The sequence below is a fragment of the Eleutherodactylus coqui genome, chromosome 9, assembly GCF_035609145.1.
Source record: "Eleutherodactylus coqui strain aEleCoq1 chromosome 9, aEleCoq1.hap1, whole genome shotgun sequence".
In the NCBI taxonomy this organism is placed as follows: domain Eukaryota; kingdom Metazoa; phylum Chordata; class Amphibia; order Anura; family Eleutherodactylidae; genus Eleutherodactylus; species Eleutherodactylus coqui.
The window spans coordinates 73799878-73813464 of NC_089845.1; the positions used below are offsets into that span (position 1 = coordinate 73799878).

The 13587-nt window shown below is 45.6% G+C and overlaps 1 protein-coding gene across 4 annotated transcripts in view; it reads left to right on the forward strand.

The window, feature by feature from the left end:
* The window catches only part of MPPE1 (metallophosphoesterase 1), a 69687-nt gene that overhangs the window by 17923 nt on the left and 38177 nt on the right, over positions 1-13587 (forward strand). For 3 of the 4 annotated variants that reach the window (XM_066579531.1, XM_066579533.1, XM_066579534.1), the window contains exons 1-2: positions 775-884; positions 7973-8318. In XM_066579531.1, the coding sequence (XP_066435628.1) occupies positions 8038-8318 (281 nt within the window). In that variant the 5' untranslated portion in view covers positions 775-884; positions 7973-8037. Of the gene's footprint in view, positions 1-774; positions 885-7972; positions 8319-13587 lie in introns of those variants that run through there. The other variant, XM_066579532.1, reaches the window with a different exon arrangement.

The following is a 13587-nucleotide window of genomic DNA, read 5'->3' on the forward strand; positions in this document are numbered from 1 at the left end:
TTCCAATCCACTGTCTGACGTTGTCTAAAGACATTCTGATTGAAGGCTGCACAGTTTCCGATGTCGGAAGACGTCCGTCCGGGTATTCTTACTGTATATTACTGGCCACTCAGTTGTCGGGGGCCTCTCCAGCATGTCCAATACCGCAGTACTGGCTCTAGCTAGTAGGCGGCGCCATTGTATAATAGCAGAAAGAGAAAACCCCCCTAAGAAACTCTGAATCCAAAATTGGATTGCAAAGGGTTAAAGGGGTTTTCCAGGCAGCCCCTGCAGTCAGTGCTGGGATCCACTATATAGTGGCCCGTAATTGCAGTAGCTGCTCCGATTGTTTTCAGTTAGACCCCAGCCAGTAATTATGAGCGCCGGCCACTACATGGGGATCGGAGCAGCGGCTTCCACTCTGGCTGCAGTGTATCCACGATCTCACAGCGGGCGCTGCTTGGAAAACCCCTTTAAATAAAAAAAAATATGTCCCGCCAGTATCATACCCCTCCATACTTCCAGCATAATGCCCACAATCGCCTCCTTTTAATGAAAATGCCTTTTATACGTTAAAATAAAAACATATATACTCCTTTGCATCGCTCCTCCCACTCCCTAGTAGGATAATCACGTGATCACCACGGCCGGGACGTGTCATGTGATCGCTCTACCAGGTAAAAGAACATGTCGCGGTATCGTTGTGGGCTGCAGAATAGCGGTGCGTGCGGCAGGCATAGAGCCGCCGGCCCCAGTGAGAGAGCCTACCGCGCTCCTCCCCTCACCTGCAGCATGCCTCACGTGACCAGCTGCACTCAGCCTATCAGCTGACGGTACACGTAGCCCCGCCCCCAGCTGGACCTGTCCTTAGGTGCTGGACGCTCAGCATTCTGCGGACGGCCGCGGTAAGTACCGTTATGTGTAGGTGGCGGGGGCCGCTGTATCCACGTGACTACACTGTACGTCTCACAGAGGCGGTAGGAGGCGCGCTAGTGCAGTGCTGAGGGTGCGGCATACTCCTTACGTGCGGGTTGCTACTGCGCACAATATAGAGGCTGTATTTACACATGATGCATGCCTGTGCACGAAGCCGTGCGTATTACGTGCGCAGATCTGCCTGTGTCAGACCGGTAATGTTGAGCTTTCTTACAGCGGTTGCGGTTACGCAGGAGGAGCGCTATTTTGATACATGCTAGCCCTTTTTCTCCATAGAAAGTGCCACAGACGGGCGCAGCGCCCCACTGCCGGCTCTCAAGCTGCCCACATCAGTACTGCTCACCAGCAGCAGGTGGCGCTATGTAGCCTCTGCAGAAGAAGCCTTAGGTTTTACTCTATGGTGTAAAAATGGAATTATAAGACAATGTGGCAGCCCCTTCCGCAGCCTGATTAGAAAATGTATACCAGCCCGTCCACGCTGGCGCCGTCCGTATGTGAGATACGTCTATGGAAAACACGGTTTTAATTCGTCTGTGCGAAAATACCTTTTCATATGAAAAATGTATTTTCCATGGTAAACTTTTTTTTTTCTCTACAAAGTAAAAACATTTTTGTTTCTTTTCTATTATGACTTTGATACAAAAAACTTACTCTCTCATTCTCACGATTGCGTATACGCCACGTATTTACACAAATGGAGCTCGTTGATTTCAATGGGCTCAGTCAAAAAATACTCTAATAAGTATATAGAGCACGTAAATACTCTGCAAAAAAAGGCGTTTTTACGTTGTAAGGACCCTTCACACTGGGGAGAAAATCTGTTGATTTGTGTGCGAGAACGCACCATTCTGAAAACAATGGTTTGATTCTCATTTGCGATGTTTTCACTCCTGCGATGCTGCGTGAAAAAACAATCGCCGCATGTCCTTTCTTTTTGCGATATCGCCCATGGTTTTCAATAGGGCTGTTGGCAGCAGCGCCGCCCCGTGAAAACAGTGAGAACATCGTGATCCCCTGCCACCGCGGTGGGGATGAAGGGAGTCTCCGCAGGGATGTGAGACTGTATCTATGTGAAGACCCCTCGCACTCAGGGGTTCTCAGAAGGACTGTGAAGGTGCCCAGACACAGTGTTCCCAACTCCAGTCCTCAGGGACCCCAACAGCTCATGTTTTCAGGATTTCCTGAGTATTGCACAGGTGATGTAATTATTATCAGTACCTCACACATTGCCACAGGGGTTCTTACTATAGGATATCCTGAAAACATGACCTGTTGGGGTCCCTGGGGACTGGAGTTGAGAAATCGTGCCCTAACCCACTTACACCGTGTGAATGTGCCCCCTTTTTTCCACATGCACGAAAAACCACAAAAAAGACCAAAGTGATGCCTGTTGTGTCCCAAAACCTGTAGAAGAATAATAAACAAGAAACCACAGTGAGCGCGGATGTCAATTCGTGTGTTCTTTTTTTTTTTTTTTTTTTTTTTAAGTATCCATAGACTTGAACCGGCGATTAAAAATTTTTTTTGTAAGTGGATACAGACCAAAATACGACACACTGCAATTTTTAAATTTTTTTTTCCTTTACTCCACAATGGTCCGCTTACAATAATACATGCCTGAATGCAAAGAAAGGGAAAAAAACGTTAAAACAAGCAAAAGTGAAGAATAATCGCTCGGTCTAAATGTGAGCCAACGACTGAACGACGAATAAGAATCATTTGGCGTTCACTTTCTGCAGGTATAACGATCCTCGTTAGTTTCTTCACTTATCAGTCGGTTTTAAAAGCGCTTGTTTGGTCTTTCACAGTCATTTATACAGTGAATGTGAAAAGCTGAAGGCTCGTTCAAACGAGAATCAAACTATGTATCTGCCTGTATAAACAGAATGTCCGAGAGTGAACGAGCTAACGATGACATCACCCCCTCGTTCACAAGAGAACCGGCTCGTCTAAAAGTAGCCTAATGTCCCATCTACATGGGACGACTGCTGACTAAACGAGCGGGTGGCGTCACTGCTAATTGTTAGCGCTTCAGACAGGCAGGTCGTCGCTGAGAATTGCTCACTTCTCACTCAGCACTTCCCATTCTATGTTACACACTGAGCGGGAAGCGTTTACACGCAGTGAGAAGAGCGAATCAGTGATGACCTGTATGCTGGTTGAACATGAGTGACAAATGAAAAGTCACCTGATAGTACAAAATGGCCGCATTAAGTAACAATTATTGTTCATTTTCACTTATTTGAATGATTTAAAAAAAAAAAAAAAACAATATCGCGCCGTGTAAAAGGGCCCTAATGCACACATTCGTCTTGTATACAGAAAACCATGGGAGAGGTTCAGTATTTATGCTTCAAGCATTCCTAAAACTAGTAGAGCCGGTATATCTGCATGCCCTATAACAGAGGGAAGCCTTACACATGATAGAGTTCACTGTGCCTCATCGTCTCCATTCCCTGGGTCAGGAGTGATCTGTCTGGTGTGGTTATGTTTGGGGCACCCCTACCGTGTGGTCAAAGATCGGGTTTGGCTGCTGGAAACCTGAGTCTTGTTGTTGGATGCCCCGCAGGACAAATGGAGTATCAGGCCTCCCTCACACAGGCGTTTGGTATCGCCAGAATCCTGCTGACCCAGACAATAATTTTATTACATTATTATTTTTTCACACTGAACACCGGAATAATGAAATCCAAAAAACAAATTACAGATTTTTTTTTTCCAGTTCCCCCTAAAACCATTAAGCTATACAATACATTATATGTACCCAAAAATAATGCCAATAAAAATACAACTTGTCCGACAAAAAAACAAGCCCTGACATGGCTAGGTTGATGGGGGGTGGGGGGAGTTATTGCTCCTAGAATACAACGATGAGGAGAACTGAAAAATTAGTTGGTCATTGGGACGCAAACAGGCTTCGACATTAAGGGGTTAAAGCTCAACGACCCACTTAACATTTGTTTGTTTTCTTTGACGGATACATGTTGCTTTCCAAAGATTGCGATCAAAACATTACGTCTTCAAGTCCACTTGAGGAACTAAAAAATAATGTCAAAAGAGTTAAATAAAGTTTTTAACTGAAAGAAAAAAAAATTGCAGTTGAAAATATACAGATTTTTTTCCCCCTCAAAAATTGTTGTAAATGGATAAGATACAAAAAGTTTTTTGCAAATGCAGCACATAATAGTTATTACCGTGTTCACAATGACCCAGACAGTGGAAATATTTTGGTACTTATCGCACATGGTAAACATTGTAAAAATAATTTTAAAAAGTAATGCCAGAATTGTTGTTTTTCTTTTGTTTGCCTCCCAGAAAACAGAATACAAAACAATCCTAAAGTCGCGTGTAGCTCAAAACTACCAATAAAAACTACAACTCCTCCCACAAAAAAGTCTTCACATAGTTCTGCTGCCGGAAAGATAAGAATGTTATGGGTCTCAGAATGCGGTGATGCAGATTTAATTGTTTTTCTTTAAAGTGTTTTTAATGTGCAAAACTAGTAAATAATAAAAAAAGATTAATAAAAAAATATATAAACTTTGTATCGCAGTAATTGTGCTGATCTGGATAAGAAAGTTGTCATGTTATTTTTACCAAATGGTCAATGTCAAAAAAACGAAACCCAAAACCAATGGTGTATACAACACATTATATGTACCCCAGAGCGGTGCCAATAAAATACCCAACTCTCACCCTAAAAAAATACAAGAGAACAACAAGATCGCGGATTAAATGGGACCAGAGAAACCAAATTTCCCTAAGGGAAGCCTTTAAATAACGCCAGTGAATCCGATCAAATGCCTTTTCTGCATCTAGGGCTTGGAATAAAAAAGCTACATGACCAAGTTCAGCAGTTTTTATGAGATTCAGGAACCAGCAGGTTCCATCGGGAGTCGGTCTCTGCGGGACAAAACCTACTTGCAGCAAACAATGTTGGAAGAATTGCAAAGAGTCGAATTCTTAGGATCTTGGCATAAATTTTTACATCAGTATTCAATAGGATGAAAATTAGCAGGGGAGTAGTTTTTTGGCAGGTTTGGGTAAAGTTACAATCGGGGCCTCGAAGACTTCAGAGGGACTGGAACCCTTATCCATTAACTCATTAAACACTCACCAGATAGGGGGCCAGAAGGGAAGAACATTTTTTTAGAATAACCATTAGAGAAGCCACCTGGCCCTGGAGAATTGAGAGGCTTTAACGTTTTGATGGATTCTAGAACTTCAGACCAAGAGATCCATGTAAAAAGAGAGGCTAACTGGTCAGGTGACAGGCACCGGAGATTGATGTTCTGAGGAAGACTTGAAATTTTGTTCAATTGGGGTTGATGTGTATTTGTAGCTTCTGAGAGATTAATAAGAAAGGAGAAATATGAGGCAAATGCATTAGCAATTCCTTGGCAATGAATAATTTCATGCCTGCCAGAGTCTTAAGGTGTCTAATCCTTTCCTTAGATGTAAAACTTTTAATTTGTTTGGCCAATAGCGCCCCAGTATAGTTGTCATATGCATAAAATTGCATTTTTTAAAAATGTTTTTTGAAAAACAATATCATGTTTTACTACCAAAAGACTCTGAAGATTGTCCCGCGACCTAAATATCTCTTCCGTTCTGTAAGGTGTGGGATTATCATTATTTAGGGAGTCGATGGTTTTAATTCGAGAGGACGGGGAAGTTAATTCTTCTTCTTTCTCTTAGCCTGGAACAGTATTTTATGAATAAACATCTCATATGTGATCAGTCTACACTGAGAAGACGCTAGAAACTGACAGATAATGGTAAACATTTCTAATTTGGTTTGCAAGTTGGATGCGTGTTCTGGGTGGGAAAGAATATATTTATGTCTCCAAGGGAAGGAAGGAGAATAGGGAAACTTCTTGTGTACTGATAGAAACTCTAATGCATGATCCGATCAGGTGATGGTTCCGACCTCAGTCCATATAACCTCACTCAATCCTCTGATATCCAAGGTAACCAAATCAATTCTTGATTAATGAAGAATGAGGCAAAGATTAAAAGCTATAGTCCCTCTTGGAGCCATGAAGACAGAGCCAAACATTTTACAGTTCCTCTCTCTGCAAAAGCGTGACTATAGAGGAAGGCAATCTAGATCCAGAAGTGGAATCCGGATTCCGGACTTAAAACTGAATTGAAGTCACCCCCAATTATCAAAGTTTCTTTTAAAACATGTAAAAAAATAGCTTTCTGCTTATTGAGGAAATATACATTCACTAAAGTGAGAGGAGCATTATTAAACTCAGACAAGAATTATGAAACAACCTAAAGGATCTTTGTATAAGTCCTGCTGAGAAATAATACCAAAGTACTGATTGCAATTAATAGTCCTTTTTTCATATCTGGGTTTGAAGTGAAAAAAAAGATGCAGGAATTTTGGGTGTTTATCTTTTATAGAATGCATTTCTTGAGTAAGGCCCAATGTCCACGGGCAAACTTGAATTGCGGACGATAGGCGTCCGCAGCTTAATTAAAGAATGCAGATTTGTTTTGTGGAGCTTCTGGTCCGGAAAGCAAATCACAGCATGCTCCGTTTTGCTGTGGTTCCTGCAGGGACGGCTTCCATTAAAGTCAATGGAAGCCGTCTGATCCGCGCCATGACGGACTCTGCTGCGGTATTCTGATTGCGGAGCCCGTCACGGCTGTGTGCATTAGGCCTTCAAGCTCTTAACATTTAACAAAGAATAATAGACATGATATGTAAATAAACAAAGAAAAAGAAGCTGCGCTGACTTCAGGGCGGACACCTAGCATAAAGAAAGATCTTTTATTAATATAATAAAAACAAAAGTAACAGAAGAACAAATTAAAAAAACGAAAAGTAATCTAATAGTGTTCACCTAGTTCCTTTTGCACTAAAGGTAAATAATAATTTGGGGGTATTAATATATCCAAGCATCATGAACAGCTTCCTAATGCAAATGTACCTATCTTCAAGGTCTGTAACTTTTTCACGTAGACGGGAGATCTTTTTTCCCCCCTTCTGTTTTTAGATCATCCGAAGTGGTAGAATGTGTTCCTTTTTTGGAAGAAGGGCCTTTAGAGTTTGGGGAGGCCTGCAGGGAGTCAGAATACCTCTTTCAGTGACCTCCTGAGGAAGCAGGGCTTTGTTCTGCTGTCACAGATGAGGAGGACCCGGTAGAGGAATGTTGTGATGGTGAAGTTGCTGCTGTTGTTTTCGGTTCTGAACTGTGATTAGAAGAATCCGCATCTTCACTGGTGCCGTGAGGGGCAGAAGGGTAAAAAATCTAAGTTTCCTAGGAGCTGTAGGTTTAGTTTACTTTCAGACCATTTTAGGCTGTGGATAACATGATTTTTCTGAGCTGCTTTGGAGCCATAAATGATCAAGAATGCAGGTTTTGATCACCCATAGCTTTTTGTAATGTTGTATTGTCACACATGGCAGATGAGCAGGAGAAACAGAATTTCCTGTTTCTAATAGGTGCAGCAGTCCAGATATGGTATTTGAACTCTTCCTCATGTGGTTTTATTCAGACGCCACACCTTGCTGAAACCATCCAAATATTAACCAATTAAGGACCAAGCACGTTAAATGTGCGGCACTTGGTCCTGGGCTTTAATCCTGGCCGATAGTAAATATATGGTGCGGGATTAAAGCTCCTGTAAACTAGCAGGAGCAGGCTGGGTACTCGGCTGCCACACAGCTGAGGACCCGGAGGAGAAGATAGAAGTGGTTTATAACAAACTATATAGTGCTCAATAAACGCAGTACAGTTCTTGCATAGGAACCAGTGATCACTCCCCCCTTCCCCTTCAGCATATCAGAGCAACAGAGTCTTAGCAGACCTCTGACGGCTCCTATGGATGCTCCAGTTACAGTGTGAAATAATAAAAAAATTGCAATCTCAATATCCTCCAAAGGTCTTCTATATTGCCATGGGGGACATGAATGTCTAAAAAAAAAAAAAAGTTACAAAAGCAGGTTAAAAAATTATTTTGACAGGCTAGCATACTTTACTTTTGAATCTGAAATCCTATGTATTGAATATACTGATATTAACAATGTGTTTCCAATAAATAGACAAGCATCATGAAGTCACGTGAGATGCAGACACATGGGTGTCACATGGTTACGGAGTCCCTCTGATGTACACAGACATTGCTGCAATGAAGACTGGACTTGGTACAGAAAAGCGTTCCCGCCTTAACAGGAGAAATGTGTTTTGGTTGAAGTGCCTGGGTCTCATTTTTGTCACAATGTTCTTCTGTGAGTTCTTGCTGTACTACCTTGTCCTAATCCAGTGCCACTGGCCACAACTGAAGACCTCGGCCAGTCCAGACCCAACATCCACATTGAAGGCTATGTTCTTATCAGATACACATCTGCTTGGCGAAATTACTGGTCATTGGTTTGACAAATTAAGAAGGTAAGAACAGAAGGAATACTCTTAGTTATAAGGAATACTCTTAGTTATATGCAATATTTCAACAAAATAAGCAGAAAAATTAAACGTGACAAGAAGCAAAATGAAGCAACTTTGCTAATAGTCTTAACTAAAAAAATTACCAATGATTGTGTGTAAACTGATCCTGCAATCCTTTTTAATCCCTTCTATGTTCGATTGTGTGTGTGTTATCAAGAAGCAGGTGGAAAGAAAAAAACCCCTTCACTCTCCTTTTGAATGCATAATTTCACAAAAACATCCATTGTCTGATAAAAAAACAGATATTTTTGGTATAACCTACCGTAAAATCTCTTTCTCGTCACGTTCATTGGGGGCCACAGCCTAGACCATGGGATATAGCCACTGCCCTAGCAGGCGACACTAAGCAAAAAAGTGTTAGCTCCTCCCCCCTGACTATATCCCCCCTGCAGGCACTCAGCTAATTAGTCTGTCTGCAAGCAGTAGGAAGCCAGTGGGAGTACGATTATACATATTATGTTTTATACATACCAAAATACCATGTTTTGGCATAATTTTCTGCCAAACAATGACCGGAGAACAGAAGGTTCCAGCAACTGCTTAAATAAACAAGGGGTGGGTGCTGTGGCCCCCAATGAACGTGACGAGAAAGAGGTTTTACGGTAAGTTATACCAAAAATATCTGTTTCTCGTCCGTATCATTGGAGGCCACAGCCTAGACCATGGGACGTCCACAAGCAGTCCCGAAAATATATATATTTTGGGTGGGCATTTACAAGTTTGACCGTGTGGTCAATGGACCGCCGCCTGCAAAATCTTCCGGCCGAGAGCGGCGTCCGATGATGCAGATATGTGGACCTTATAAAACTTTGAAAACGTATGTAAGGAAGTCCAGGTGGCTGCCTTACATACCTGAAGCGCCAAGGCTCCGTGACGGACCGCCCAGGAGGCCCCTACCGCCCGTGTGGAGTGGGCCTTAACCTGAAATGGTGGCGTGCGTCCTGAGGTGCGATACGCCTCTGTTATCAAGGACCTTATCCATTTAGATATGGTGACTTTTGAGGCTGCCGAGCCCTTCCAGGCCCCCTCTGGAATCACGAAGAGGGTGTCAGTTTTACGGAATTCTTTGGTTCTTTTTACATAAATCTTCAACGCCCTCACCAAGTCCAGTCGGTGCAGTGTTTTTTCCCTCGTGTGTACTGGCGTTGAACAGAAGGAAGGCAAGACAATATCTTCATTGATGTGGAAGTCCGAGACTACTTTCGGTAGAAATTCTGGTGATGGTCTCAGTACCACTTTATCTTGGTGGAAAGTCATATAGGGGGTCTGTATAGACAAGGCTGCCAGTTCCGAGACCCTACGAATAGCGACGAGGAATACTACCTTCCAGATCAGTAGCCGCATAGGAATCTCTTTCAGCGGCTCAAACGGTTGGTCAGTCATAGCCTCCAATACGAGATTAAGATCCCACGCTTGAACCGGTGGTTTCAATGGGGGTGTCGTATGGGCAACTCCCTGCAGGAATATACGCACAGCCATTCTGCTTGCGATTGGCCTCCCAAACAGCTCCGTTAGTGCTGACACCTGCCCCCTTAGCGAGCCTACCCTTAATCCTATTTCGAGACCCGATTGTAGGAATGCCAGTATTCTGGCCACCGAAAATTGCATCGGCTGCACTCGCCGCTCCTTACACCAGGTGAAGAAACACTTCCAGACTCTGTAATAAATAGCCGACGAGGCCGGTTTCCTGGCCCATATCATTGTTTGAATCACCTTCTCCGAGTAACCTTTTCTTCTTAACACCTCGGTCTCAACGGCCAGGCCATCAAATGTAGAGACCTGGAATCCGGGTGTAGCAAAGGCCCTTGGGATAGCAGGTCTCTTCGATCCGGTAGGTGCCATGGTGCGTCGGTCAACATTTCTATGATGCTCGCGTACCAGCTTCTTCTTGGCCAATCTGGCGCTATTAATATCGCTGGTCGCCCTTCCTGTTTGATTTTCCCTAAGATTCTTGGTATGAGAGGGATTGGTGGAAACACGTACAAGAGTTTGTATCCCCCCCCCCACGGGATGGTCAGTGCGTCTGTTGCTGCCGCTTGCGGATCCCGTGCTCGGGCCACAAACGGAAGGATTTTGTAATTCAGTCTGGATGCCATGAGGTCCACGTCTGGCGTGCCCCATTTCTGACATATCGTCCGGAATACCTCTGGGTGTAACCCCCATTCGCCGGGATCCACCGTTTCCCGACTTAGGTAATCTGCCACCCAGTTGTCTACTCCGGGAATGTAGACTGCTGATATTGAGTTCAGATGATTCTCCGCCCATGTCAGTATGCGAGCTACCTCGCTCATTACTGACGTGCTCCGTGTGCCTCCTTGATGGTTGACATAGGCCACAGCTGTGGTGTTGTCCGTCTGGATGTGCACATCCTTCTTCTTGAGACTGGACCCGAAGTGCCGAAGAGTCAGGTAAATGGCCCGTAATTCTAGGATGTTGATGTGTAACATTGTTTCTCTCTGAGACCAAACTCCCTGAACAGACTGGCCCTCCAGTGTTCCACCCCAGCCTGAGCGGCTGGCGTCTGTCGTCAATATTACCCATCGTTTTGGGCCCAAAGACCGTCCCACCTGAAGCCACCCAGGTTTCAACCACCACTTCAACGCATCCTGGACCTGAGGGGTTATCTGGATTCGTTGCTCCAGGGTCAGTGTGGACCTGTTCCAGCGGGACAATATCAGATGTTGAAGCATCCTTGACCGGAATTGGGCAAAGGGGACCGCCTCGAAGGCTGCTACCATCTGGCCCAGAATACTCATACAGTGCCTGATGGTCAACGTTCTCTTCTGCATTAGAGACCGAACACCGTGTAGAAGCTTGTCTACTTTTGTTTGAGGTAGTAGAACGCGGCGCTGGCTGGTGTCGAATATCATGCCTAAGAACTCCAGACATTGTGCTGGTATTAGGCATGATTTGTCGCGGTTTATTATCCAGCCAAATTCTTCTAAAGTTTCCATCGTGATGCGTTAACTCCTGATGTTGCCGTCCCGTGACGGTGCTTTTACTAGCACATCGTCCAGGTATGGTATGGCCGCTATACCCTTTGCATGGAGTAGTGCCATCACTGCTGGTAATACTTTCGTAAATACCCTTGGGGAAGTTGACAGACCGAATGGCAAAGCCGTGAATTGAAAATGCCTTCCCTGTGTCTCGAAACGAAGGAATTTTTGGTGTGCTTCCCGAATCGGAATATGGAGGTATGCGTCCTTGATGTCTATTGAGGACAAAAATTCCCCCGGCTGCATGGAGGCTATCACGGATTTGATCGACTCCATCCGGAAGTGCTTTGTTTTGATGAATTGATTTAGTCTCCTTAAATCCAGTACTGGCCTGACCCTGCCGTCTTTTTTGGGCACTAGAAAAAGATTTGAGTAGATCCCTTGCTTCTCTTGCGCCCCTGGCACTGGTTTTACAGCCCCCTGTGCCAGAAGATTTTCCACTGCCAATTGTAAATTGGCTACTCCTCCCAGGGTGGCAGGTACTCTGGACTTGCAAAACGAATCCTGCGGTAGAGTTGCGAATTCGATCGCGTACCCGGAGGCCACGATCTCTTGCACCCACTTGTCGTTCACGCGACTCCACCATGTCTCCCGAAATTGGGAGAGTCTGCCCCCCACCCTGGTGACACTGGGTGGGGGCGGAGACTCATGCCGCGTTCTTTGATCCCGCCGCCTTAGATGTTCCTGGTCGAGACCGCCATGCTTGTCTCGTCTTGAAGGTTGGACCTTTCCCTGCGTCTGTCGGGGCCCTCCTAGATTGGGACCACTGCCCTGTCTCAGGGCGGGCCAAGAAACACCGAAAGGACCTAAAAAAAACGGTTTCCTCTTCAATGGAACCTTTTCCTTTCTTGTTGGTATTTGTGGAAATGACGTGCTTTTGCCGCCTGTGGCGTCCTTTATTAAGTCATCTAACTTGGGCCCAAAGAGCCTATTTCCCTCAAAGGGTAATTTTGTTAGGACCATTTTGGACGCTGAATTGGCTGACCAGCTCTTCAGCCAGAGGGTTCGCCTTGCCGCGACAGATGCGGCGGATGCTCGAGCCACGAACTTAGCTGCATCTAGCTCTGCTGCGCATACGAATTTGTTCGCTTGTATGATATTGTCTGCTGCTTCAAGTAGTTCACTAGGTGGAGCGCCTGCCAAAATGTCTTTCCGCAGCTGTTTGGCCCAGGCTATCGAGGCTTTATTGACCCATGCGGCCGCGAAGATCGGCTGCAGGGCGGTGCCCGTAGCCTGAAACACTGATTTTTGTCAATGTATCCAGTTTTCTGTCTTGAGGATTAGCCAGAGTTGCCACTTCGGCTGTTGGCAACGCCGTGCCTCTGGATAGCCGTGACACCGGCGGGTCGACCACCGGGGGTACCGCCCAACCCTTTTTCAGATTCCCTGGGAATGTAACTTCCCAAGTTGCCTAAATTTTTTTTGTCAGGGTTCTGCCATTCCTCATTAAGGACGTCCGCAAAGTCCTGATGGTCTGGAAAGACCTGTCGCGGTCTCCTCTGCCGTCTAAACGACACTGTGGATGGAATCGTCTCTGCTGGTTCCTCCGTTACTTGGAGGGTTTCTCTTACAGCTATTATTAGACTGTCCATCGGGCTCGCCAACCGTGAAACCTGTTCGTCGTCCAGATCAGAAGCAGACGAGACCGCGGAACGTTCGTCGTCTTCTGATCCACGGCTCTCGCCCGCTGTTTGGGCCGTATCCTGAGAAGCCCGTGAGCATAATGCCCGTGGGGAGTCATGGCGGGTCCGGTCCGGTCTTGCAGAGTAACGGGACCGCGAAGAATGCCTCGATCTGTGGTAAGTCTGAACGGACTCCCTGGTCCCGTGGGAGCCATGAGAGTCCCTGGACTTGGAGGGTCTAGACGACCTCCTGGTATGGCGAGATTTACGGGAGGTGTCCTCGCTGCTGCGGGACCTCCTTCTTTTGCGTGCCCTCCCGCACGCATATTCCAAAGAGGAAGTTTCCGAACTGGATTCTAACTGGCGTAAAATCGCCGCAGAAGATGTGGCCAGGCCGGAAACGGCAGCGGCCAAGGACCTCGCCCATTGGGGTTCGGCCCCTGGCTCCACAGGGGCGGCGGGGGGCATCGGGATCCCTGGAACTGCGCGTGCCGTGGTACACTTCGCGCAGCGGGGGTCGATTTGACCGCAGGCAAACTTAACGCTGCAAGATGTGCAAGCATAATGCTTCACCCTCCCCTTGGCCGGGCTGGA